Consider the following 23,959-nt stretch of genomic DNA (forward strand, 5'->3'; position numbering starts at 1 on the left):
ATCTGAATCCAAGAGCCAGGAGATGACATCAGGGGAAGGCTTCAGCCTCTATGCCTGGGTGTTGGCCTTCCAGAGGAACTGGTTGACCACTGTGTGAGATAGGATGCTGGACTAGACAGACCATTGGTCTCATCCAACAGAACTCTTACGTTCTTAATTTGCATAGGGTATGTTGATGAACTGTTGCTACTATTTGAGCACTGGTTGTTCTCATTATAACACTGAGACCTCATCTCTTATTCTTTATAAAAACTGTACTGAAAAACCAACTTAAATTTTCCTGTTGGTCATATGCAGAATGTTAATGAGATTCTGTGAATTATCAGAACTGTGCCAGAAAATCCCACCTAATTAATCGAGGAACCCCCTGATTTGAGCCACTGTATTTCCCCTGCCTTATTCAAACAAAAAGCACAAAAGTACTTATGAGGATAAAACATTGCTTGGCCCAAAACTATAGAGTCCCGCACCACATTCTAATATATATATATATTTATTTTTGAGACTTACCAAAAGTTGTTCCAGCTTCTGGCCGACTAACCGAAGAAACAATGACAAAGCCGAAGCCTTCATTCTCTCCCCGGCGAATTTCCACATCGTAGGGCTGAACCACTGTGCTGACCACTCCACTCCCACCACCGCCTCCGCTTCCAATTCCGCTGGTGCTGCCACTGCCCGAACTGACAGTGTTGAGGGAGTTCTGGCTTCCCTGTGGCGTGCGTTTCTCCTCTGTCAGAGAAGCAGGTTGGTTGCTGCTATGATGGGATGAGGCTGGAGATGGCACCTCGTTCTCAGCTTTCGGAACTATTTGACAAAAATACAATCTTAAGTCAGCAGTCTGTACAAGAGGCCGTGTTTTTAACAACATGACATCAGACTGAACCAAAGCTCCCCAAATTGCTCAGTTTATGTATCTGGGTCAACCGATACAAATTCGCATCTTGGGTTTGCTCTTCTTAAAACGGCCCCAAACCCAAAACTGTCCCCTAGTCCAAGATCTGTTTATTCAGAAAGGCATTCTCAGAGAAAAGAAAGTTGCATGTACCTTTAACTATTGTTCATCAAGTATCTTCTGTGAAGGCACACATGGGGACTGCACATGAACAGGCCTCACATCAGAGATGTTCTTACAGCTAAAAGCCTCCAGGGGCACTGTGTGCCCGAGCCAGAAACCTGCTCATACACAAGGGAACACATGCTCCTCACCCTCAGTACCTCTAACACCACCAAAGCCAGAGCATACAGAAGAGCAGGAGGGGGGAGGATATGTGTGCCTGCACAGAAGACAATTGATGAACAATAGTTACCAGTAAGTGCAACTTTGTTTTCATCATCAATCTTCTGTGCAGCCCCACATGGGGATTCTAGAAAGCTACTCACCAGGTGGTAGAGCGTACTCACCTCACTAGAAGAGTGAATGATATATTACATTCTCAGCTTGAGCTTCTTGCCTCACCTGAAGATCCAAAGCATAGTGGTGGACAAATATGTCTGCTGATGACCAGGTAGCAGCTTGACAGATCTCCATCAATGGTACTCCATCAAAGAAAGCTGCTGGAGAAGCTGTAGATCTAGTACTGTGGGTATAGATGTTTAACCGGCAAGGCAACCTAGCCATACCATAGCATTCCCTAATGGCTGAGGCAATCCACTGGGACAAAGTTTGAGAAGAAGCCCTCTTTCTTCTACTGGGAGCAGGGATAGAGCAGTGCTCTATCCCTGCAGAACTCCAGAATTCTCTTAATGTAAAACAATAAAGCTCTTCTAACATCTATGGAGCCACCAAGATCATATTTGATCTTTCTCTCCCAGCTTTTTCTATCACCTTGACAAGGAATGGAATGAAATGCCAAAAGAAAAAGGAAAGAGCCTCTCAATAAATCTGGAACACATCCTCTATGGGACCCATGTCTTTCCCTGTCTGAAAGAAAATTTTTTGCAGTCTTCATGTTTTCTATTGTGACAAAAAGAGCTCCAGGACTCCCCAGAGGGTAAAGATTGGTTCAAGGCAAGTGGCATTTATGAACCATTCATGAGTGAGCATCTCTGCTCTGCTCAATCTGTCTGCCTCAGTGCTCAAGTTTCCTGGAATATGGATGGCCTGAATGGAAGCACTGAACTCTGAACCATATCAAAGTAGTTTCCTGGCATAGAATCTTGGAACTTGTGCCATCTTGATTGTTTGAATAAACCATTTGTATTGAAATAATGGCTTCAAATCCTGTTCATGGAACTTTGGTTCAGGCTTTGGCCCTGCAAAATCTTTAGTGGGCTGCATGAGAAAGTTTTGCTTCTTTTAGTGCAGGAATGTATTGCCAATTAGCTGCACCTGTGCCCTTGAGAAGCCTAACACTGTCCGCACATACTGATAAGACAATTGGCTTCAGTTGTTCCCAATTAGCTTGTTATGAGAACGGGCCTTGAGTTAGATGAGATTACATCACCTGCTTTAGGATCGGCACATCTACCTTGACATTAGTAACCCCATTGGTTAATGAATAAATTGCTAATTTCTTTTTGATTGGACTGAGATCTGTTTTCTGGTAGTATAGCACGGGTAAGGCAGGCTAGGCTTCGACTTAGCTTGTCCAAGAATCAAACACAAGGTTTTAAAAACTACATTGTATTTATTAAGGTGCACATATATAAATTATATACTAGCACTGAAAAATAAGAACATTTCTGGATGGAGCCAAGTTCCCTGTTAAGGCCTTGACTGGCTTTTGAATGCCCAGAGGACCACTCAGAGGGGGTGGCAGTATTACCGTACAAGGAGGTTGGATTATCTACTTCCTTGGGTTTTTTTAATTTGTTCTGACCTTTCCGCAAAATCCAATAAGGTCCTTCTCAGTTTCCATTGCTTCTGCGAGCTTGCATTTGACTCAATTATTTTGTATCATTCAGACCTTAATATCCCTCTTGGAGGGGACAGAAATCAATTCTAATCAGGCCTTAAGCTGTGAGGCAATTGCAGGATTTTTCACAGATAAAGTTCTATTACTACACCATGAACTCCCCCCTAGCGTGGAAACAGTACATGACCTCCCCCTGGCCATCTTTAGACTGGAAGAGTTCAATCAACTCTTGGAAGCTAATGTTGACAGGTTGTTGAGATCTCTGAGACCTACCACTTGTCCTCTCGATCTCTGACCATCCTGGCTAGTAAATGCCGGCAGGGACTTGATTATGACCCCCCTGAGAAAAACTGTAAATTCATCCCTCAGTACAGGGACTTTCCCAAAGAGACCGAATGAGGAAATGGTTCCATCTGCTCTTAAAACAACCTTCTCTGGATCCTGTCCTGCTCCTTTCCTGCTCAGCCTGCGCTTGAACATGAGCTTGCACTTGAACCTATTGCAGAAATTACAACTGATCCAGAATGGATTGGTATTGGGTTCTGACTGGAACCCCTTGTCATGCACAGATGCATTCAGTTCTTTGCTACTGGCATTAGTTACCAATGGAGTACTGGAGTACATTCAAGGCTTTGGTTTTGGCTTTTAAAGCCTTATGAGGATTGGCGCTATCATACCTATGAGATTGCATCCTTCCATATACCCCAAAGAGAGTGTTCTGCTCCTAGGGTCCAGCCTGTTGGAGATTCACAGGTTGAAAAAGGCCCAATTGTCATCAACAAGGGCTAGGATATTTTCAGCCCTGGCCCCAACCCTTTGGAATGCCCTTCCAACAGAAGTTTCGGCCCTGTATTCTCTTTCAAAGTTCTGCAGGACCAGTAAAACTATCCTCTTTTGTCAGGCATTTGAGGGAGGACGGACCTTACCTGGGTAAGCTTTTATCTCCTCCTGGATTTCTGTCCCCTCATTAATGACTATGACATTTTTATACAGTTGCCATACCGGGAAGGTTAGGTGGGAATGGGTTTCGCTATTTTTATTGGTTTTTTTTAAATTGTCTAATAGCCCTTTCCTGCTATGGAATCCAATGTGGCCCCTACAAATTGTACCCTCTGGGATAGAATTAAATGGGACTTCTCCCAATTCACCAGGAGTCCAAATCTTTGGCTGTTCTCCAAAAGTAAGGAACCATGCCTCAATAATTGCTCTCTAGAATCTGCCGCAAGCAGCTAATCATTCAAGAAAGGGAATATCTTCCAATCCTGCAAATGAAGGTGGGCAATTATTGGGGCTGAACACTATGAAAGTTGCCTGGGAGCTGTGGCCAAAGCAAAAAGCAACACAGCGTACTAGAACACATACCCTACGAAGAAAAAGAAAAAGGAATTTATGGTGTTGAGGCCAGATGGAAATGTGAAAGCAAGCATCGAGTCAATGAAAATAAACCAAGAGCTGAACTGAGGGATCACCTTTCTGAATATGTTCCCCAGAGAGCACTTTGGTCAGGCAATGCCAACCAGATGAGGTTCCCAAGGAAGTACACTCGGCCTCAACCAGAGCCAGGGATTTTTTGGCCCTGGGTCCCACCTGGTGGAATGAGCTCCCCAGAGAGATCAGGGCCCTGACGGAGCTTACTAAGTTCTGCAGGGGCTCTTCTGCCAGGCTTATGGTTGAGGCTAGCAGGAAGTACATCAAAACAACTGATTGGGCCTCCCTTCCCTTCCCTTCCCTTCCCTTCCCTTCCCTTCCCTTCCCTTCCCTTCCCTTCACCACCTCCTTACTTTTGTAACTCCAACAGGCCAGATCTTAATCATGATCAGTGCTGATGATTGGTATTTTATATTTTAATTAAAAAATTAGTATTGTTTATAGTTTCTTTTCCCTGTAACTAATGTTAACTAATGTTAAATCTGTTGTACACCACCCTGAGATGGTGAGTTTGAGGGGGATGATATAGAAAACAATTTATAAATGAATAAATGAAGGTGGATATGATGGCACCCAATGAGAGTAAGAAAACAAATTTATATCCCATGAATGAACAAAGTTGTCCCCTCACTCCTCCAGTTAACCTGGATACCTGGATTCAGGTGTGATTGCATTTTCATAGGCAGTTGAGGCTGAGGCCATGGAACTGTTGCAATTTTCTCTGGATCTGAATCATGCAAGACTTTGTCCACTGGTAAACCAGCTTTTACCAGAGCCTCTTGTGGCGCAGAGTGGTAAGGCAGCAGAAATGCTGTTTGAAGCTGTCTGCCCATGAGGCTGGGAGTTCAATCCCAGCAGCTGGCTCAAGGTTGACTCAGCCTTCCATCCTTCCGAGGTTGGTAAAATGAGTACCCAGCTTGCTGGGGGGTAAACGGTAATGACTGGGGAAGGCACTGGCAAACCACCCCGTATTGAGTCTGCCATGAAAACGCTAGAGGGCATCACCCCCCAATGGTCAGACATGACCAGCTTTTAGCAGTAAGAATCTCCCCAATAGCAAGCCTGCTCATGCGCATTTCCCATGTGAGACTGCACATAAGATCAATGATGAAGCAATTCTTTACAACAATTTTCATTGGTCGGATGGTGTATTTTGGTGGTTTCATACAGATTTACAGTCTGATATTTTCAGGATGCAGACCCTTCAGTATTAAATATCATTTGAATAAAAATACAAGAATTGGCATGGTACTGTGGTTAGAACGTTGGACTGAGATCTGTTTCAGAAGGTAGCTGTGCTAGTCTGCAAGAGAACAGCTGGATTCAAGCCCAGTAGCACCTTAGAGATCAATGAGATTCCTGGGGTATAAACTTTCTGAGAGTCAAAGATCCCTTCACTAGCCCGGGATCTGGGAGACTAAGGTTTCAATCCATTCTGCCTGGGAAACTGGCAGGTGACCTGGGGTTAGAGCTCTCAGTCTAACCTGCCTCACAGGGTTCTTGTTGCAAAGATCTCACGGAGGACGGAAGAATGACATTGTAAGCAACTTCAGGTCCCCCGTGGGTGGAAAAGCACAGCATAAATAAATTACTGCTGTGTATTATTACACTGTCTTCACAAATAGTAAATAGCCAAAGGGAATACTTGTGATTACCCAGAGACCATATAGTTCACTGTATACTGGCTTCAATGCAGAAACATTTTTGATTTCAAATATAATGAACAAACTACCATGTCCCTGAAAAAGTCGCAACAGGTCCCACTGGTTATGAACGATCAAAATCATAAGTTGGTAGCAATTCAGTCTATATTTATGTCTGGACAGCCTCAGCAACAGAAACTGAAGATGAAACACAAAATCCTGTGCATTGCTATTTTTTGCCATAACAGGCTTTTGATCTTCAGAAAGTAGTTCACTTTCATCCAGAGTAAAAATAAAACTCCTGCACAGTCACATGGCAGCCTACCTGTATACACCACTTTGCGCCTGACGGTTAAATTGACATGTCCTTGCTTGGCGGCCTGTTGCATAAGCTGGACAACAAGTTGGTGTGACTTGCCAACCACTGGAGTCCCATCCACACAGATCAATTCATCCCCTGATCGCAGGCGACCGTCCGCATCAGCAGCACCCATTGGCACGATGTGACCAATGTAAATCTGCGGAAAAAAATGTACGGGTCAGAGATCAGAGCTGTTCATTCATTCAGGAGTCTTGTCTAATCCACAGTTACCAAAGCAGGATCCTTTACTCCCAGGCATCTTTGAACTGATTTGACCCTGTTATACAGATTTTATATCCCGCATTTCACTACACAGAGTCTCAAAGCAGCTTACCATCACCCTTCCTTCCTCGCCCTACAACAGAGGTAGGTGGGGTGGAGAGAGCTCTGACAGAACTGTGATAACAGGACTGACTGGCCAAGGTCACCCAAGCTGGCTGCATGTGGAGGAGTGGGGAATCAAGCCCAGCTCTCCAGGTTAGAGGTCACTGCTCTTAACCACTACACCAAGCTGTCTTCTAAAGATCGGTGGTGCGTGCAGAGGAATTAGCACCAGTGGGTGGGGCCAGTTGCCTTTTAAAACAGCAAAGAGCAGATTTTAGCATAGAGAAGTCAGCCACTGAGCTGCACACCATAAGGCTCCAAGGAATCAGCGTGCTTCACAAGCAGTGCAAAAATATCTTCACTGTCTTAGACAGTTGGACCCCCAAATAGAAAAAGAAAATCCAAGAACTGCTTCAACACATTTTCTAAGTTCCATATATGCCCATTCCAATCCCAACTTCAGAGTTCAAGTATATACCTGCATACTAGGAGAAGACTCCACTGGTCCTCTAGGGAGAAGTATGGGTAGATGATCACTGGCCTATACCAGAACCTAGAGGAGGCCTATGTATGTGAACCAAGGCAGAGTTCTCTCAGTGCTCTCTCAACCTCACGGGAAGGGAAGGGAAGGGAAGGGAAAGGGAAAGGGAAAGTGAAAGGGAAGGGGATTGTAAGCCAATTTAAGAGAGAAAAGCAGGGTACAAAAAACTCAGCTCTTCTTCTTATGAAATGAGGTATAAGGATAGCACCTAAATTGTCAGTATTAGAGCACATATTAGCACAGAGAGCATCTTAAATCCAATCCCTGGCTCTTACAATTAAAGCTGCAAGCTTGGAAAAGGCCAGAGAGCAACTGCCAGTCCAAGTAGATAATACCGGGCCAGATTCAGTGTAGGTCATCTTCATACATTCACCTAAGTTTCAAAGCAGAATCTTCTCTAAAGGATGCCCCTATGATGAGGGCAGGCAATTCTAGAATTTTGCTCCCTGAATAGTTAAAGACTCTCCTTCCAACCGACTCATCTAATATTATTAATGGAGAGTTTTAGTCTGATTAAATTCCACGCCACCCTTCCTCCTTTGTTTCACGCTGAGTTATTTGAGCCGTAGAGTTCTGTTGAACGAGTCCGTGTTTATACAGCTAGACAGCTCAGGGGACTGGTAATGAGATCAGAAGCCCTGGCTGGAGTGTGACCTAGATCAGCAGCAGCCCAGAGTGGCTAACATCTGTTTAATGTTCTGGTCAGTTGCTGCGGCAAAACAGCTCAAGGGGCTCAGCTGGTAGACACGGTCCTCTCTCCCCATGAACAAAGATCAACACTTTTAGCAAAGCTGAGCGCTGGGTCTGAGGTTTTTGGTTTTTGGTTTTGTTTTGTTTTGCTAGCACAGCCATGAGGTTCAAGGCAGGGAAAGAGATAAAAAAGCAGAACTGGTTGGACATTTCAAAACACTCACAGGTTCCCCAGGTTCATTGCCGCCGAGAATCCTGAATCCGAACCCGGTTTCCTTTCTCCACAGAAATATATCCTGCTCTTGATAATCTGGAACTGCAATAAAACAGGAAGAGTTAATTTTTGGTAATGGCTGGACACCCCCCCTTTTTTTTTTTGAAGTGTCTTGCTCTTAAAATGACAGAACACAATTAGGAGGTGCTCTACGAAACCCCAGTTTACCCTGGTGATCTGTCTGTACTGAATGGAAGTGAAGTATTCAGTTCACAAAATGTATAATTGATTTCATGGTATTTAAAGCAGCACAGGTACTGATAAGGTTCCAGGAGACGCAATTCTAAATTGACTAAACCTAGAGAAGATCTCTGTGTCATATAAGACAGGGGTAGTCAACCTGTGGTCCTCCAGATGTTCATGGACTACAATTCCCATGAGCCCCTGCCAGCAAATGCTGGCAGGGGCTTGTGGGAATTGTAGTCCATGAACATCTGGAGGACCACAGGTTGACTACCCCTGATGCAATAACCTACAGAAGCCATTCCATATTCCACTTTGCCATTCATCAGGAATCAGGAATGCCTCATATTTCAAAAAGATCGTGTCAATGAGATAAAGCCTGTGTCAGTTTGGGAAGAAGGCACAAGCAGTTTTAGATATTTTTATTTCTCAAACAGAAACAGGCTAGGGCCACAGCACACTGCACAGCTGCTGCTTGAAAGGAACATGGGTTGGGTATCCAATGCCCATCCCACTCCACAGACCTTGGGGCTACCAGTGAGTAAGCCCATGCTAGTCCAGGCTTGTTGTAACCTTGTCTGTAAAAGGTACTGGGGGCTGCAGTCCCTGGACTCTCTCTCTTCTCTCTGTGCTACAGATCAAGCCCTACTCGTCATCTGTAAGAAAATCTGCTTGCTTTTGCTGCGTCTCCTTTTAAGGTTCAGTGCAAAAAGCAACCACGTGTGTGTGTGTGTGCATATGCACGTGTGCGTACAAGGGGAGGTGGGCGTAAACGCTGCTGCATCGAGGAACTGATACATTTCCACAACTATGAAAGGCCTCAGCATCTCCCACAGAAGTGCTTTACCTGTCTATAAAAAGCAGCAGAGGAAGAACAAATCTTTAGGTTATGGCAGGGGAGGGGATAACCTAAAAATAAAGAAGCAGCCCACTCCTTTCTCTACAAAAGAGAGCGTGAGATGCAAATGGGAAAAGAAGAGAACAGTATCCACTAGGGGAAAGCAAAATCCTGAGCAAGGAAGTGGTGACGACTCTGGTTAATCTCTGGGATCTGTTGGCTTTGGAGTCACCTCTTAGCAGTAATTTGAATCCTCCCCCCTCAACATCATGTGGTAGAACTAGACCCATCTGCGAGGGGGTATTTTACTGGTCTGCATAAGATCTTTAAATGAGGTTTGCTGCCTAGAATTACTGACATATCTTTCAAGATTCGGTGATGATCCTTACAGATTCACATTAATCTGATACTAGGCATGGGGGGGGGGGGTTCATTGTAGGTGTAGCGACCGGCTGCGAATCAGCCTTAGGATTTCATCAGTGTTAACATCAGCACTACAACCACCCTTATTAGAAATGATGAGTAAATAAAACATTTTTTGGGGGGGGGGTCATTAGGCAAAAGAGAGCATAACTTCATCAGCAACACAGCACACTTAATTTTCTTTTCATAAAACCGGGGGGAGGAGAGAATAAATTGGAAGGCTCTCTGCCAAAACGGCTGCTGTACTAATTAACATCTGCACAGCATCATTCCTTATTGTCAGCATCATTTCTGCTGACAATGCTAAAAATATCTTGAGCAACAGGGCACAACCCGTCGGAAAACCTCTTGTGTCTCACTGTACACTTCTGTATTCCGGAGCGTAAACCTGTTGGTCTGGAGCAGCAGAACAAAGTGAGTCCAGGGCCACTTTTAAGACCAACCAAATGTTGTTCAAGGTGTAAGCTTTTGTGTGCATGCATACTTCTTCAAATAGTCAAGTTTATACCTTGAATAAAACTTGGCCTTAATGGTGATAGTGATAATGCAATCCTCTGCAGTTTACCTCAAATGCTGGCAGGGGCTTATGGGAATTGTAGTCCATGGACATCTGGAGGGCCGTAGTTTGACTACCCCTGCTTTAGTCAAATAGAATAAGATCAGGAGAGTCTTTCTTTTACACATCTAGGTCTGGAACTATGGCTCCTGCATTGGTTTCTGCCTGGTGGTGCTTACTCTCTCTCCAGCACCCCCCCCCACCTTGCCCTTATCTTGGCAATCTAATCTAAAGGAGATTATAAACCCTCACCAGAAGGGTCCTGTCAGTTCCATTGTCTTTATTTTGCCTGTTCTAAATAGCTGCAGAGCTTGTGCAGACTGCTTGGCTGTGGTCGCTTTAAGAGTAAAAAGGGATTGTGGATGGAGGTGAAGCGTACCCCTTCAAGAACCCTTCTTTTGTTGCAGCGGTGATTTCCTCTCTGCTGGTGCTGCCGATTTGGCAGCATTTTCCTTCTTCCTGGCTCTCCCTTTGCCTAGCCAATCAGGGATGATGCCACGAAAGTAGTGATGCCACGTAGCCAGTCATAGCTAGCTCTATGACCATATCGGAAGGCAAATGAAGCCTGAAGGCTCACTGATCACATACATGGAATGGAAAACACTTAAAGCCACTGTTTGCAGCCCCCCCCCCACCTGAGAAATGACTGAATAGGGAGATCCCCCCCCTTCCCACAGCTAACAAAACCTTTGGGGATAAGGAACCGCCTTTCAAGATGGTGCTATTACTCATTTATATGGTTTTCTCCATAGCTGGAGTGGGGAGCAATTTAATTGTTGTGGACAGCTCCAGCGCTAGGTGAATGTTTTTATCCCACCAGCAAAGCCAGCACGGCAGAATGAATAGGGACTTAGTATAATAAATCAGTCAGTCATCTATCGCCTGACATTTTTTTCCTTTTTGTTCTGTTGACACATTCCTAAATGCAGCCCAGCTTTTCTTTATCCGCACTGTTTCAAACCATTCATAAGACAGGACAGATGTAGGTGCCTACCACATGATAGCTGCAAATAATTTAAAAAAATGGTGTGGCAGAAAATGATAGCATGGATCTTCTCCTGCAAGGCCTCGCAATTCAGCAGCATGCATTTGTAAAAGTGGAATATTTTAAATGGAATATTCAGGGTCGTTCCCCCCCCCCCCCGCCCCCAGCATCCATGTTTTATTACTTTAATTTATTTTTGTAATAACATGTAAGATAGGTTAGGCTGACAGCACTGCCTTTGTTTCGTAGGGAGAAGAGACTTAAAGTCAAAAGCCAACCCAATACGAAATACTCAGATAAACTAATAGAGAAACTAGTTGCCTCCGGTCACCGGGCAAAGATACCCACAACCAGTGTTCAATGCACAACCACCCTAACCATCAAATGCAGTTAACAGAGAGGTTTCACACAACGTTGTTTATGTATTTAAATGTAAACATTATTATTCATATTAATAACAGAGGAAGAATTCAGGTTAGGGCTGCCAGCTCCAGTTTGGAAAACACCTGGAGATTTTGGGGTTGGATCATGAAGAGAGCAGAGTTTGGGGAAGGATTTCAATGGGATATAATGCCATCGAGTTCACCTTCCGAAGCAGCCATTGATTATAATCCAGCCACTACCCTGGAGACCAGCTACCCTAACTTAGGTTAATTTAATATGGCTAATGGTAGTATTTTGGTCTTGTTATAATTCCGTATAAACTTATTCGTGACGTATAATTAAGAACAAACACTTCAGCGGTCCAGATGTCTAGAACTTCTATTTTTATTTCTTTTTAAAAGATTCTGTATTTCCTTGGTCATAAATGATTACTCATTTCCTTCCACAAAGAGAGCCAATATGAATTTTGAAAGAGATTGAAATATGCGTTCAAGTCTGCGCCCTCATAATCAAAGGAAACTGATAGTTAATTGCTCTGAAGAGGAATGTTTGTATCTGAGTCATAAGAATGATTTCTTTGCAGCAAGGTGCTGGAGCTTTAAGAACCATGACTGTCAGTGTGTGATGAAGCCATTTCTCAGCTCGGTTACCTGAACCATCTCAAAGGCAGCATTTATCCCTTAACTTTGACCAATTCAGGTAAAGCTCACATAAAGGAGCTCCAAAGGAACAAGAAAGAACTCTAGATCGTGTGTTCTCGGACTGCACTATAATGAGTTTCTCCTAGATCAGGGGTAGTCAAACTGCGGCCCTCCAGATGTCCATGGACATGCAGAACGCTGGCAGGGGCTCATGGGAATTGTAGTCCATGGACATCTGGAGGGCCACAGTTTGACTACCCCTGTCCTAGATCAAGGGGGAAATGGTTGAAGCCTCTGAAAGGCAGGAGTAATACTCACTGCTATCCAGAATCTGTGACAAGGCAAATCAAATAAAATGGGATGGATCAGGAATGTTTCAAAACTCTACGCAGAATCAAACATGCAAGGGATCTGCGGTATTATTTGGAAGTGTATTGTTATGACACAAATATTTCCATTCAGGTTGTTTGTGTGTGTGTGTATGTGTGTGAATTTTATGATGGGAGTCACCTTGGCGATGCCTTGCAACAAGAAGTACCAGTACAAATAATAAGTTGGTCCAGCACAAGAAATATGCATGGTACAAACAAGGACTCCCAGTCTCCCCAGGCAGCTTGGAATAGTTTATTGCAGAGGCTCTGGGACCCATGGAGGTAAAAGCCATGGGGAACAGGAGGCTCCAGGGGAGAGGGAAAAGGGCGTGAAAATTCTTCCTTTTCGCCTGTTCCATCAGTAAAGACACTCCTTCTGTCTCTCCAAGAACTGGGTCATGGTGAGGCCATTCCAATAAGCCTTAAGGAATCGTCTTTCAGAGTCATCAGACCTTCATAGCCAGCATATTTAAAGGGTATAGAGAAGCAGATATTAACACACGTACAATGGTGTGTACAAAGAAACCTCATAACAAGTATATCGGACAGTTTGCTCAAAATCAATCACTGCATGTACAAACTGCTCTCTGCATGGCAACTCTCAGCTGGGTGCAGGAGGGGCCTGTAATTCCATAATGGTTCCCTGGAAGACTCAGGTAACTTTTCAGCAGGACAGAGTCCCACCAGTGATGGGAGGCTGGTGGCTCTGTCTATAGTGGTCCTACAATCACCTACACCTCTTGGCAGAGGAAGTTCAGAAAAGGTTGGCTGCATCAGGTTCCCACCATGGAACAAAATGATCCTCAGTTCCTGACATCTGCAGCTGCCTCCCTGACATCCCATCTAATGAAAGGAGCTTACACCCGGAATGCTCTCAGGGTTCAGTGGATTGCAGATCATTTCTCATCAAGCAGGTGCGATGCTGTTTGCACTGAGCTCCCCATTCAATCTGCATCAAAAGGGGCAGAGTGGGGTTCCTAGGCTGGTATCCCTTTTCAGTGACTCACCACTGAAGTCCCTTTAAGTAGGAAGGACACTCATGCAGGCGGGGAAGAGCAGGGATGAAAGAGAGCTAGCCTGCATGCTGCATTCGGGAGCGTTTTACAGCCGTCAATCTCGACAGCACATTGCTGGCATGCACTCTCATTTTAACTGATCAGTATTTCAGATGCTAAGGGGTTTTTTTTTTCTCCCTCTCTCTAAAACTTACAGGTATTAGTGCACTGAGCCGTAACCCAACAATCTTCTAAACGCAATTACAGAATAATAAGGCGATCGACGTGATGAAAGTCTGTAATTGCAATCTGTTCGGCTGCTCGAAGGACGTTGGCTTAAAATGCTGCTGCTGCTTTACAGGAATACAAGCTAGACAATAGGAAACGTAGCTGGATTAAAAGCTGCTTGAACTCTGCCATAAACTCCAATGGGAAATACGTTGTGTGAGAAACCACAGGTAGATAGAGAGGGTTCTCGCCTATGTCTATGGTTGCCAGCCTCCTGGTGGTACTTGGAGATCTTCTGCTATTATAATTGACTAGTAAATAAGCCCGCTGCAAGCGCTAGCGGGGCGAGGGAGTCTTGCGGGTTGTGCTGGGACAGGGCCGGGAGGCAAGGGTGGGCGAGGGGCGGCATGTGACTGCGCGGCGGCTCGTCCTGTGCCCCCCGTCCCGCGGCATGGCCTTCCTTGGCGGTGGAGGAGGAGGCGATGCCGCAGTCGAGGGGCTGGGTGTTTTGCATCTGGCGTAGGCCCCGATGCTCCAAGGCTCCATGTTTGCGAGGCTCCGAGACCGGGTGGGCCGTGTGCGTGCGGGGCTGGCGGCGTGGCCGCCACTGGCACCATGTGCAGCCACGGTAGGTGGCGGCGCGGGCCGCTCCCGGCCGTGTGGGCCATAGACAGGTTTTTTGTAGGCAGGCGCGGCTGGAGGCGGCGCGAGGAACACGGCAAAGGAGGTAATGTGCCGGCCGGGCGCATTCGGGCAAGGTGGAAGGGGGGTGGTAGGCGCGAAGCGCCTGCCAATTGGGCCCTCTGATTGTCAGTCCGGGGGAAGGGGCCTATCGGCACCCTTCCTCATCACGGACAGGGCCCTCCATTGGGGCCCTTACCAAATTATTTAATCCGCTCTGCTAGGAGCGGGTTAAAGATGATTTCCAAATGACCAAGATCAGTTTCCCTGGAGAAAATGGCTGCTTTGGAAGGTGAGCTCTATGGAATTAAACCCCACTGAGGACCCCCCCCCCCCAACCCTTGCCAGGCTCACCCCCCAAAAATCTCCAGGAATTTCCCAACCTAGAGTTGGCAACCTTATCTAGGTCTCATGTTGGAGGCCAGGCCAAGCCAGTAAAGCATACAGTTAAGCATTATGCAGCTTGCCTGCCTTGTAAAAAGCATAAGAGCATCTACTGGGAATTCCAGCATGGAATGTTTTTAACTCAGCATTCCCTAGCATAAACCTATTTGTCCACTGTATAGTGCTTCCTTCAGCAGCCAATGTCTTTGCATTATGTTTCTTCTAATCTTTTAAAAACAGCCATTATGTTTCTTGTTGAAACACATGTCTACTCCATTAAGCTGTGCATTAGGCTGGGAAGATATACCCTATCGTTGGTATATACCCTGCTACTGTCACACTCATTTTAAGACTCTGCTAGGAAAGATTATTTAGATCTCTGATTGTAAGCAATGCTCCTTGGGGGGATCTAACTCAGGAGAGATTTATTTGTTATTGCAAACAGGGCAGACTGATTTCAAGGCTGCAGCAGCCATTTGCAGAGGCTTTACCCATAAATGTGTACCTTGTGGAAGGTAAAATTTTCAAGATTACCAGGTGCCTTGTGTTTCTACTGGTTGTAGGGGCATGGGGTGCTTACAGCACAATCTTATGCAGAGTTACGTCATTCTAACTCTACTGAAGTCAATGGGTTTAGAAGGGTGCGACTCTTTAGGATTGCACTGTAATGTTAGTCACTTATTCTGTTTACATTAATGAGTTAATTTATGCATTTCTTGGAACCTTTTTAAAATGGGTTTGCATTGTGATGTAACCTTTCTGCTGCTTTGCATTTGATTGCTGCAGCCTGTGAACAGAATGTGTAATGGTAGAGTTGACTTAAAACAATCTACTCAACCAAAAAACCAAACCAAAACTCAAAATAGCATGGGGAACCCCAAGGTATACTTGTAGCAAGGACTATAGACCCATGCGGTAGAAGAGAACATGAAGAGGAATGGTCTTGTCCTTCTCATTAAGGTTGATACCTATCATTGCATGTTGAACAAAAAGAGATATTAAAAGGAAAAGGGGATGGCGAAACACAAACACAATACATGCATAACACACGTAACAAGACAAAACAAAAATGAAACAAAATTCTTTTTAATACCTTTTGCACTGATTGACATTACCAAGAAGCATTAACCACTGACCAGATTGCTCTCCAAACTAAATTCTGCTTTCTCCTGTCTGGCAGAGATTGTTTTGCAAACTTTGGGGGTGGGCACTGAAATATAAAGTGGGTGATCAAGGCTATCAAAAGTTCAGCCGCTGGCTGACAATTTGGATGTTGCTGCACAAGAGAGTCTACCTATGTGTGATTGTGAGATTTTCCCCAATATGGGGAGAAAAACTAGCAGACAACATATGGTAAAACCAGAAGAACAGCACCATGAATCAGAAGTCTTTTGTGAAGGCTGTTTCAAACTTAAACCACTTTACATATTATTTCCAATCTGATTTCTCTCCCCTCCCCCAGCAGAGTATATTTTAATCTGTTTGCTCCATCAAACTGTAAATTAGTGTTTGAAGACTGATTAGCAAAATTAGGTGCTGCAAAGCATAAATAATAAAGTTCTTCATTCAAACCTAACCTAAATAAAATCAACACATGTTTTGATATTTAAAACTATTTCTGCTGTCCTCAGTCTCCCCATGATGTAGGGAGTAATTCTAACACAAAAATCTTTGGGGAAATCCTCAACTTTTTCTATTCTAGCACTTCATTGCAAAGGTAATAAAAAGAGTTTTGGGTAGGCAGTGAGGAAAATGATGTCCATTAGTGACAGGAAATTAATCAGCATCACGGTTTACAAAACACAACTGGAACTTTCTTTTCTCCTAGCCACAGGCTCTATTCCAGTGCTGGACTGTGTACACTTAAGGAGAAGATATCAAGTGTTCACTGCTCCTCATGCTTTATCTTTCCACCCCACCCATGCCATGGGAGTTGTCCCCAGATCACAAACACTGTACAAGATGGACAACAAGACACACAGAACAGTTCTCCGCTCGTCCTTACATTCTCCAAAATTCGTGGAACTGATTTCTCTCTCTCTTTCCCCCTTGCTCAGTCCAGTCGCAGGCGAAGGTGACATAGCTGTGGATATTAATTTTAACATTTTGCAAAGCTTTAATGGATTTTGTTTTCTTGTTTGTTCATTGCAGTTCAGGTTGCAGATGCAAAGGATTAGGGCAAAGACCTACCTGCTTTGTCAGCTCTGTACCTACTAGCAATATCTAGGATTAGACTACTTTATCAGAGCATAATATGCATCACTGAAAATACGTTAAAATTACATAGCATGAGGAGAGAAAAAAAATCACCATGTAATATTTGCTGCCCTCACAAAAGAGCTCCAGGGGTTTTGCAAACCACAATTCTTATCTGCCGGATTAGAGAGCAAAACCTGCACACACAAGAAAATTAGATGGAAAACATTTGAGTAAGATAATGTGTGAGAACAGAACTTTCAAAATGAAAGGGAACCAGCAGCAGCATTAGGTTTGGGGGGGAAATCTTGTCAATGTGTTTTTGCGACATCTGCTTCAACCATTATGGTTGTCAGAGCCCAGCGTTTCACCTTCATTTTCTCCTCTATGGTATGGCAAAAATGGCAAAAATGCTTGGGTATTGGTGTACATTTCCCCCTTGATACACAGATAATCTCAGATTAAAACCTATGCTTTCGTTCCACCCGCAACACACTGTGTCAATTTCAGTCTACTCAGAAGTAATTCCTTATTATTCAATAGGGTTTACTTCCAGGGAAGTGTATATATAAACATAGTCAACCTTTGGTGTACCTTAAGGCAGTGGTCCCCAACCACTGGTCCGCGGCCCGGTGCCAGGCCACGAGAGCCTTGGCAGCGGGCTGCGGCTCCCTCTCCCCGCCCCCTGCAGCGAGAAGTTCACCAGGCCACGAGCAAATCGGCTGATTAGCTTGCGGCCTGGCAAGCTTCTTGCTGCGGGAGGGGGGGAGAGGGAAGCGTGGCCACCAACATGCAGCCGATACAAACTCGCATGCGCGGACCAGCCGCGCATGCGCGTTTGCCCTTGCCAGGGCGCAAACGTGCACGCACAGCAGTTTCGCGCATACGTGTACACACAGAGCCACCATACATGTGTGTTTGCGCCCCCGCAGGGTGCAAATGTACATGCGTAGCAGATCTGCGCATGCGTGTTTGCACGGGGCTGCCGTACATGCGTTGGCCCCGGGTCACCCTCTCCCCCCACCCCTTGGTAGTGGGCCACAACATTTAAAAGGGCACCTTAAGGGCTCCTTTTGCTGACTAAAGCATCCAAGTTGATGACAAACCAAAAGACAGCCATTTGGCCTTAGTTCTGGTGGCAGTGAAAAATGGACAAACTTTTAGGCCCTAGGGTAAACAAGAGAGCAATACAGCCAACATTTGCCTATCTTTAACAAATAAAGTCTGCAGCTCTGCAGATAGGAAAATAAAATGGAGAGAGACTTGAGTAGAACTTCAGGATGAACCTGGTCTCTTATTACTAACCATTCTTTCTGGATTTGTGTAGGCTGATATTTGCATATTATCTACCAAGATGAAAATAGCCACACTGCTTTTCTGCTGCTAACCCAGAACTTCTTTCTCAAAATATAATAAGACAAACAATATATAATAATTCAACCAGATATACATTTCCTCCAGCATGAACAAACCTCTCTGATCCTGAATGTGAGGGAGCATCATCAACACCACAAATTAGTGGAAATCCCTGCCACCCAAATACCATCCAAAATAAGCACCTGTTTTGGGAGTGGACTCTAATAGTCAAGCACCTTTACTTTATAACCCATTCATCAAGGTAGAATCATAGAGTTGGAAGGTGCCATTCAGGTCGTGTCATCTAACTCCCTGCTCAATCCAGGATCATCCTAAAGCACCCATGAAGCATCCAAGTCTTTATGATTTGTCAGAACCACAATGTGGCTTGACCTTCCTTGGTTTTTGTATTTCTTCAGGAATATGTAAAAGCAACGTAACTAACTAATCTTACAGAGGATAGGTTATGATGCCAAGAACAAATAATATATTCTTGTGAACCTCCATCAAATTATATCTGGCACTGCCTGGAACTTTTAATCCAGAATGATAAGAGTCAGGACTATCTAAAGCCTTAACATTTCCTTGAAAGGCTTGTGCTTATTTGCAAATTACTAGCATGCCTAGTAACATTACCCTGGTTTAAGCTATTTCCTTGCAAATTATACTAGTGTTCCTTGTTTCTACTTTTAGATTCTCTACAGGCATGCTCTATGCAAACTTAAAGGGCAGTAAAACCACCCAAAACCCAAATGGATAATTTTCAGGATAAACAGCAATGCTGTAACTACTAGAACAGATGCCCAATTTCCAAGTCTGGATTTTAATCAGTATGAGAAAATGCTTGCTTTACAACAGGCTTGCTCTTAAATAAAATTAATAAGGAGATTACAAATGACAATGATGACACGTGCTTCTATGTAGCTGTTTGCATTCTAGCCATAAAAGGGGTAAACTTCCTTCTCACCCTGCTTAGTTCATTTTAAAGACTGCCTCATCAGAATTTCCATGAGTTATTTTGTGTTCTTGTTGCTTTCCCCCCCAATCCTATTTAATTCTGAACGAACAAACTGCTTCCAATTTGCACACGACAAATCTATTGTATGACTGAAAATAAAAACTCGAATATTAAAACAGAAACCTCACCGCTGCAATATTTTAAAAGCTTTAGCAAGCCTCAACCCTGTTCAGCTTTGCTTTTAATTAAAACGTGCTTAAGCCCTTCAAAGGGGCTCATTAACACATCTGCAATTCAGATTAATTCATTTTGTCACTGCTGGTTTGACAGATGGCCATACATAGGATATGGCAGATTTGCAAGGCAGGCAGGCAGGCAAGACAACCACGGACTGGTACAATCCTCAAGGAAGGTTAAGAATTAAAAAAAAAACATCCATAAGAAAAGAAAGTATTACAGAAATGTATATTGGGAAAACAGATCAAGGTATCTGGAACTGGGACATATTTCATATTCAGTTACGTCTTATTGGAGCTACATAACAGGGCAATCCTAAACAAAGCTAAAATCTTCAAAATACACTGAGCTTGGAAGGACGCAGGTCTCCCTAGGATTGTGCTGCAAAGGATATTTTTATTAGACAGCCATGACCAGACTTAAGGATATGCTTCCACGTCTGGCTATTTAACAGCACTGTCAGCAGCCTAACATGCAAAAGAAGCAGCTGGAAGAAGAAACAAGGATGCAGTTGATTATCTCCACAGCCCTACCATATTTAGGTAACAGCAAGTGGTGCAGTCTGTACTCTCAAAGGCCTGGGTTTCTTTAACATTAGCTTTAGTATCTTTTTTCATAACAATTACGATAATGTTGATGCACATAAGGGCAGCCCCCACTCAAAATTAGGTAATAATTATTATTCCTGTTCCAGGGATAGAGAATTGAGGCTGAAAGATGACAACTTAACACTAAGCTAGCGAGTGATTTAGCCCTAGGTGCTGCAAGTCTCCGAGATCATAGTGATCTCTGAGGAAGGAAGAAAACATGAGAATTCCATTACCACAGAACTGTGAATAAAGATTCTGAAAGCTACGAAGTCCCAGAACAGGGCCTAGAAGCAAATTCACAGACTAAAAAAAAAATACGGTATGCAAATAATGAAAGTTTAACACGTGCTGCATTTACATAGCCTGAGGTTTACTTCTGGAGTTACTTTGCTCTTAATTAACTAATAATTGACACCCAAATATATTTCACAGGTTAATTATTTAACACCAGTATCCTGAATCAGCTTGAATCTCACTTGGTCATTTTGAGGTCATTATTCCTGCATTCTTCTGTGATGGATAAAGGTAAAGGTATGCCCTGTGCAAGCACCGGGTCATGTCTGACCCTTGGGGTGACGCCCTCTAACGTTTTCATGGCAGACTCAATACGGGGTGGTTTGCCAGTGCCTTCCCCAGTCATTACCATTTACCCCCCAGCAGGCTGGGTACTCATTTTACCGCCCTCGGAAGGATGGAAGGCTGAGTCAACCTTGAGCCGGCTGCTGGGATCAAACTCCCAGCCTCATGGGCAGAGCTTTCAGACTGCATGTCTGATGCCTTACCACTCTGCGCCACAAGAGGCTCTTTCTGTGATGGACTGCAATTGGAAAATAAGGATCTGAGTGCTGAACAACCACAACAACTAGTGAGGGGTTTAAAATCCTCACTAGGCAGATAGAGCCAGAGCTACAGGCAGTTCTGAGCCCTGTGGCTGGCCAGCAACGGCTGAGTGGGAGTTGATATACTGGCTGTGGGCCGGGGGGAAGACTGTTCATTTGGTGTCTGTCAGAGACTGGTCTGAGAGAAGTCTGATTCTGACAGATCCTTAGCTAATGAACTCCTCTGAGGAGAAACTCTAGTAAGAGAAGAGAATTTTCTACTGACAGCTAAACAACACAGTGTCTGGACAACTAGGGTAGTTATTTGGCAATCAAGTATTAATTCCCAAATTAGGCAAAATTGGAAGGAAGAGGAAGAGGCCCCCTAGTTAGGAAGGGGAATCAGATCTGTGAATTTCCTAAGATTCCTGTGTATGAGAAGGAACTTCAGTTACTTCAGGAGGCAGTGGGATACTGGTTCATACAGGAAGGGAAAATCTGTGGTACAAGCTCAGAGTGTCCACCTTCAAGGAAACAGAGTATAGGGGAACTCCAAGAGACCAAGATAAAAGAAAAACATCCCTTTCCCTCTGTGGGAAAGTGCGGACTTCTAATCTGCCAAGCCGGGTTCGATTCCACACTCCCCCACATGCAGCCAGCTGGGTGACCTTGGGCTCGCCACGGCACTGATAAAGCTGTTCTGACTGAGCAGGAATATCAGGGCTCTCTCAGCCTCACCCACCTCACAGGGTGTCTGTTGTGGGGAGAGGAAAGGGAAGGCGAAGGTAAAGAAAAGCGGCATATAAGAACCAACTCTTCTTCTTCAGTAATATCAGGACTCTCTCAGCCTCATCTCCCTCACAGGGTGTCTGTTGTGAGGAGAGGAAAGGGAAGGCAAATGACAGCCACTTTGAGACTCCTTCAGGTAGAGAAAAGCGGTATATAAGAAGCAACTCTTCTTCTTCAGTAATATCTGGACTCTCTCAGCCTCACCTCCCTCACAGGGTGTCTGTTGTGGGTAGAGGAAAGGGAAGGCGAAGGTAGAGAAAAGCGGCATATAAGAACCAAATCTTCTTCTTCTATTTGTTTGTTAGTAAATATACCCTACTGCCATTCTGGCACAGGGTCTGTTAAGAAAGGGCAGCTCTATACCTTCCCCAAAGGTTCAAGGAATGAATAAAAGTGAAAAGTTCTAACAGTGACAGGGTGGTACGGTGAGCTTCATTTATTAATAAAGGAAACTATGATATTAGGGTAACTCAGTCTCTGAGGGTAACACCATTTTATTTTGGAGAGGAAATTTACCTCAGAGTGGTGAAGTGTGCAGAAGTAACCATCACAGCTTCTAAATATTATGAGAATGTTTCTCACTCTCCCATTCATCATAATTGTATCAAGGCTACAGTAACTACAGAATGGTCATCTCGGAATAAATGATGGTGCAAAACAAGCAGTGACTTGAGAGACAACTGTTGTTTGGATAAGGATTCAGGTAGTGTCACTTTATATCAGGAAAAATAGTGGACATACTGCTGGGCTGCCAGAAAGACTTTATTTATTTAAATGTTTATAACCCACTTTCCCTCTTGGCTCGAGGAGGCTTACAAGTAATAATTAAAACATTACAAATTAAAATCAAATAATAAAACTCCCAGATACCTTGCTTCCCCCCCCCGCCCGAATCTTGATGTACATACGTCACTCAGAGCCCTGACAAACAGGTCTTGCAGGTATCCTGAAGAGTTAAAATGATGGGGTTCCCTGTCCCCATAATCAGGAAGCCCATTCCACAATGTGGGAGAATGCCTGGTATCTGGCTGAGGCCAAATGGGCCACTCTCACTGGGGAGAACAGATAACACCTGAAAACCAGAGGTGACACACTGATTGGAAAGAGATTGTCCTTCAGCTAGGTGGGTCCCAGACTGTGAAGAACTTTGGATGTCATAACCAGGAAAACCTTGTTTGAAAACCAGTTTGCCAGGGACACCTTCTATCAGTTACATCTGGATCACCAACTCTTTCCTTTTTGACGCTGTGCCAATATAGCCATGCTGACCCATGTTGTTATAACTTTGTAGCTCAGTTACTGTTGCCCTAAGACTATTACACACCAGAGATTGCTCCAGTGACACAGTCTGAAAGAAACCATTTATTGGTAATGACCTGACTATTTTCTCGTGGAATCCCAAGATACAGACACAGCCATTTCACTAAGAAAGTAATGGTTAGCTTCCCCAAAAATGCCAATTCATGAAACGCAGCCCTGCCCAGAATCGAACTCTTTCCATCACAGGTTTGGTTTTAAATTGAAAGCACAGGCGATTGCCTGCCCTTCTCTTGCACAATATCCTGGTGTTTCAAGTTCACATCAACAGCACACAAACAACACTGCAATATTGCACAGGTTTGGTCAAAAGTGAAGATGACCATGAATATGATTATCATCCCAATGGAGCCACCTTTGCATCTAAAATGGGCATGTAAAAAACCCCATGGGGTCCAAATCCCTTTTAAGAACTATGTGGACTGGCCCATTAAGAGTCCTGCTGGTGATCAATTCTGTTCTACCAGCTGCTTCAATGGGAATAGCTCATGCCTAACAGAAGCAGCTTGGCTTGTCCTTATGCAGATATGCTTCAGCAGACTGTCAAGTACTGTGAGGAGGGGGGGGGGGGGATACATTTTTTTTTCTGCAGGATTAAGATATTGCCAGGATCCAAAACCTTAAATAAGGGAAGGACTGTGAGTGAAAGTCATTCCTGGGAAGAATGCCAGAATGAAGGCATATGCGGACAACGCTCTTCACCCTAGGAGGGCAGGCGCATTTGCCACTGCAGAGTAAGCTGCATTCTTAAGATGATTTATCTCCTGCCGTTAAGATGGAGTCCAAAACATCAGACCTGATCTCCTGTATCTACAGATTGCGGCTTTTAAAGAAGCTGTGCCCAACAAACTAATATTCTAGCATGCATTTTAAAAATTGCTTATGCTGAATGCAGGCTTTAAAGGCCAAGGTA

General features: G+C 44.3%; 1 protein-coding gene across 29 annotated transcripts in view; it reads right to left on the reverse strand.

Annotated features, from left to right (window-relative positions):
* MAGI1 (membrane associated guanylate kinase, WW and PDZ domain containing 1) overlaps positions 1-23,959 on the reverse strand; it is a 566,279-nt gene that overhangs the window by 25,542 nt on the left and 516,778 nt on the right. For 18 of the 29 annotated variants that reach the window (XM_077325070.1, XM_077325078.1, XM_077325073.1 and 15 more), the window contains 4 exons: positions 16,791-16,868; positions 8,067-8,158; positions 6,252-6,444; positions 511-804 (listed from right to left, as the gene is read on the reverse strand). In XM_077325070.1, coding sequence (XP_077181185.1) covers positions 511-804; positions 6,252-6,444; positions 8,067-8,158; positions 16,791-16,868 — 657 coding nt within the window. The remainder of the gene's footprint in view (positions 1-510; positions 805-6,251; positions 6,445-8,066; positions 8,159-16,790; positions 16,869-23,959) is intronic. The other 11 variants (XM_077325089.1, XM_077325091.1, XM_077325090.1 and 8 more) reach the window with 1 other exon arrangement.

Source organism: Paroedura picta, chromosome 3, assembly GCF_049243985.1.
Source record: "Paroedura picta isolate Pp20150507F chromosome 3, Ppicta_v3.0, whole genome shotgun sequence".
NCBI lineage: Eukaryota > Metazoa > Chordata > Lepidosauria > Squamata > Gekkonidae > Paroedura > Paroedura picta.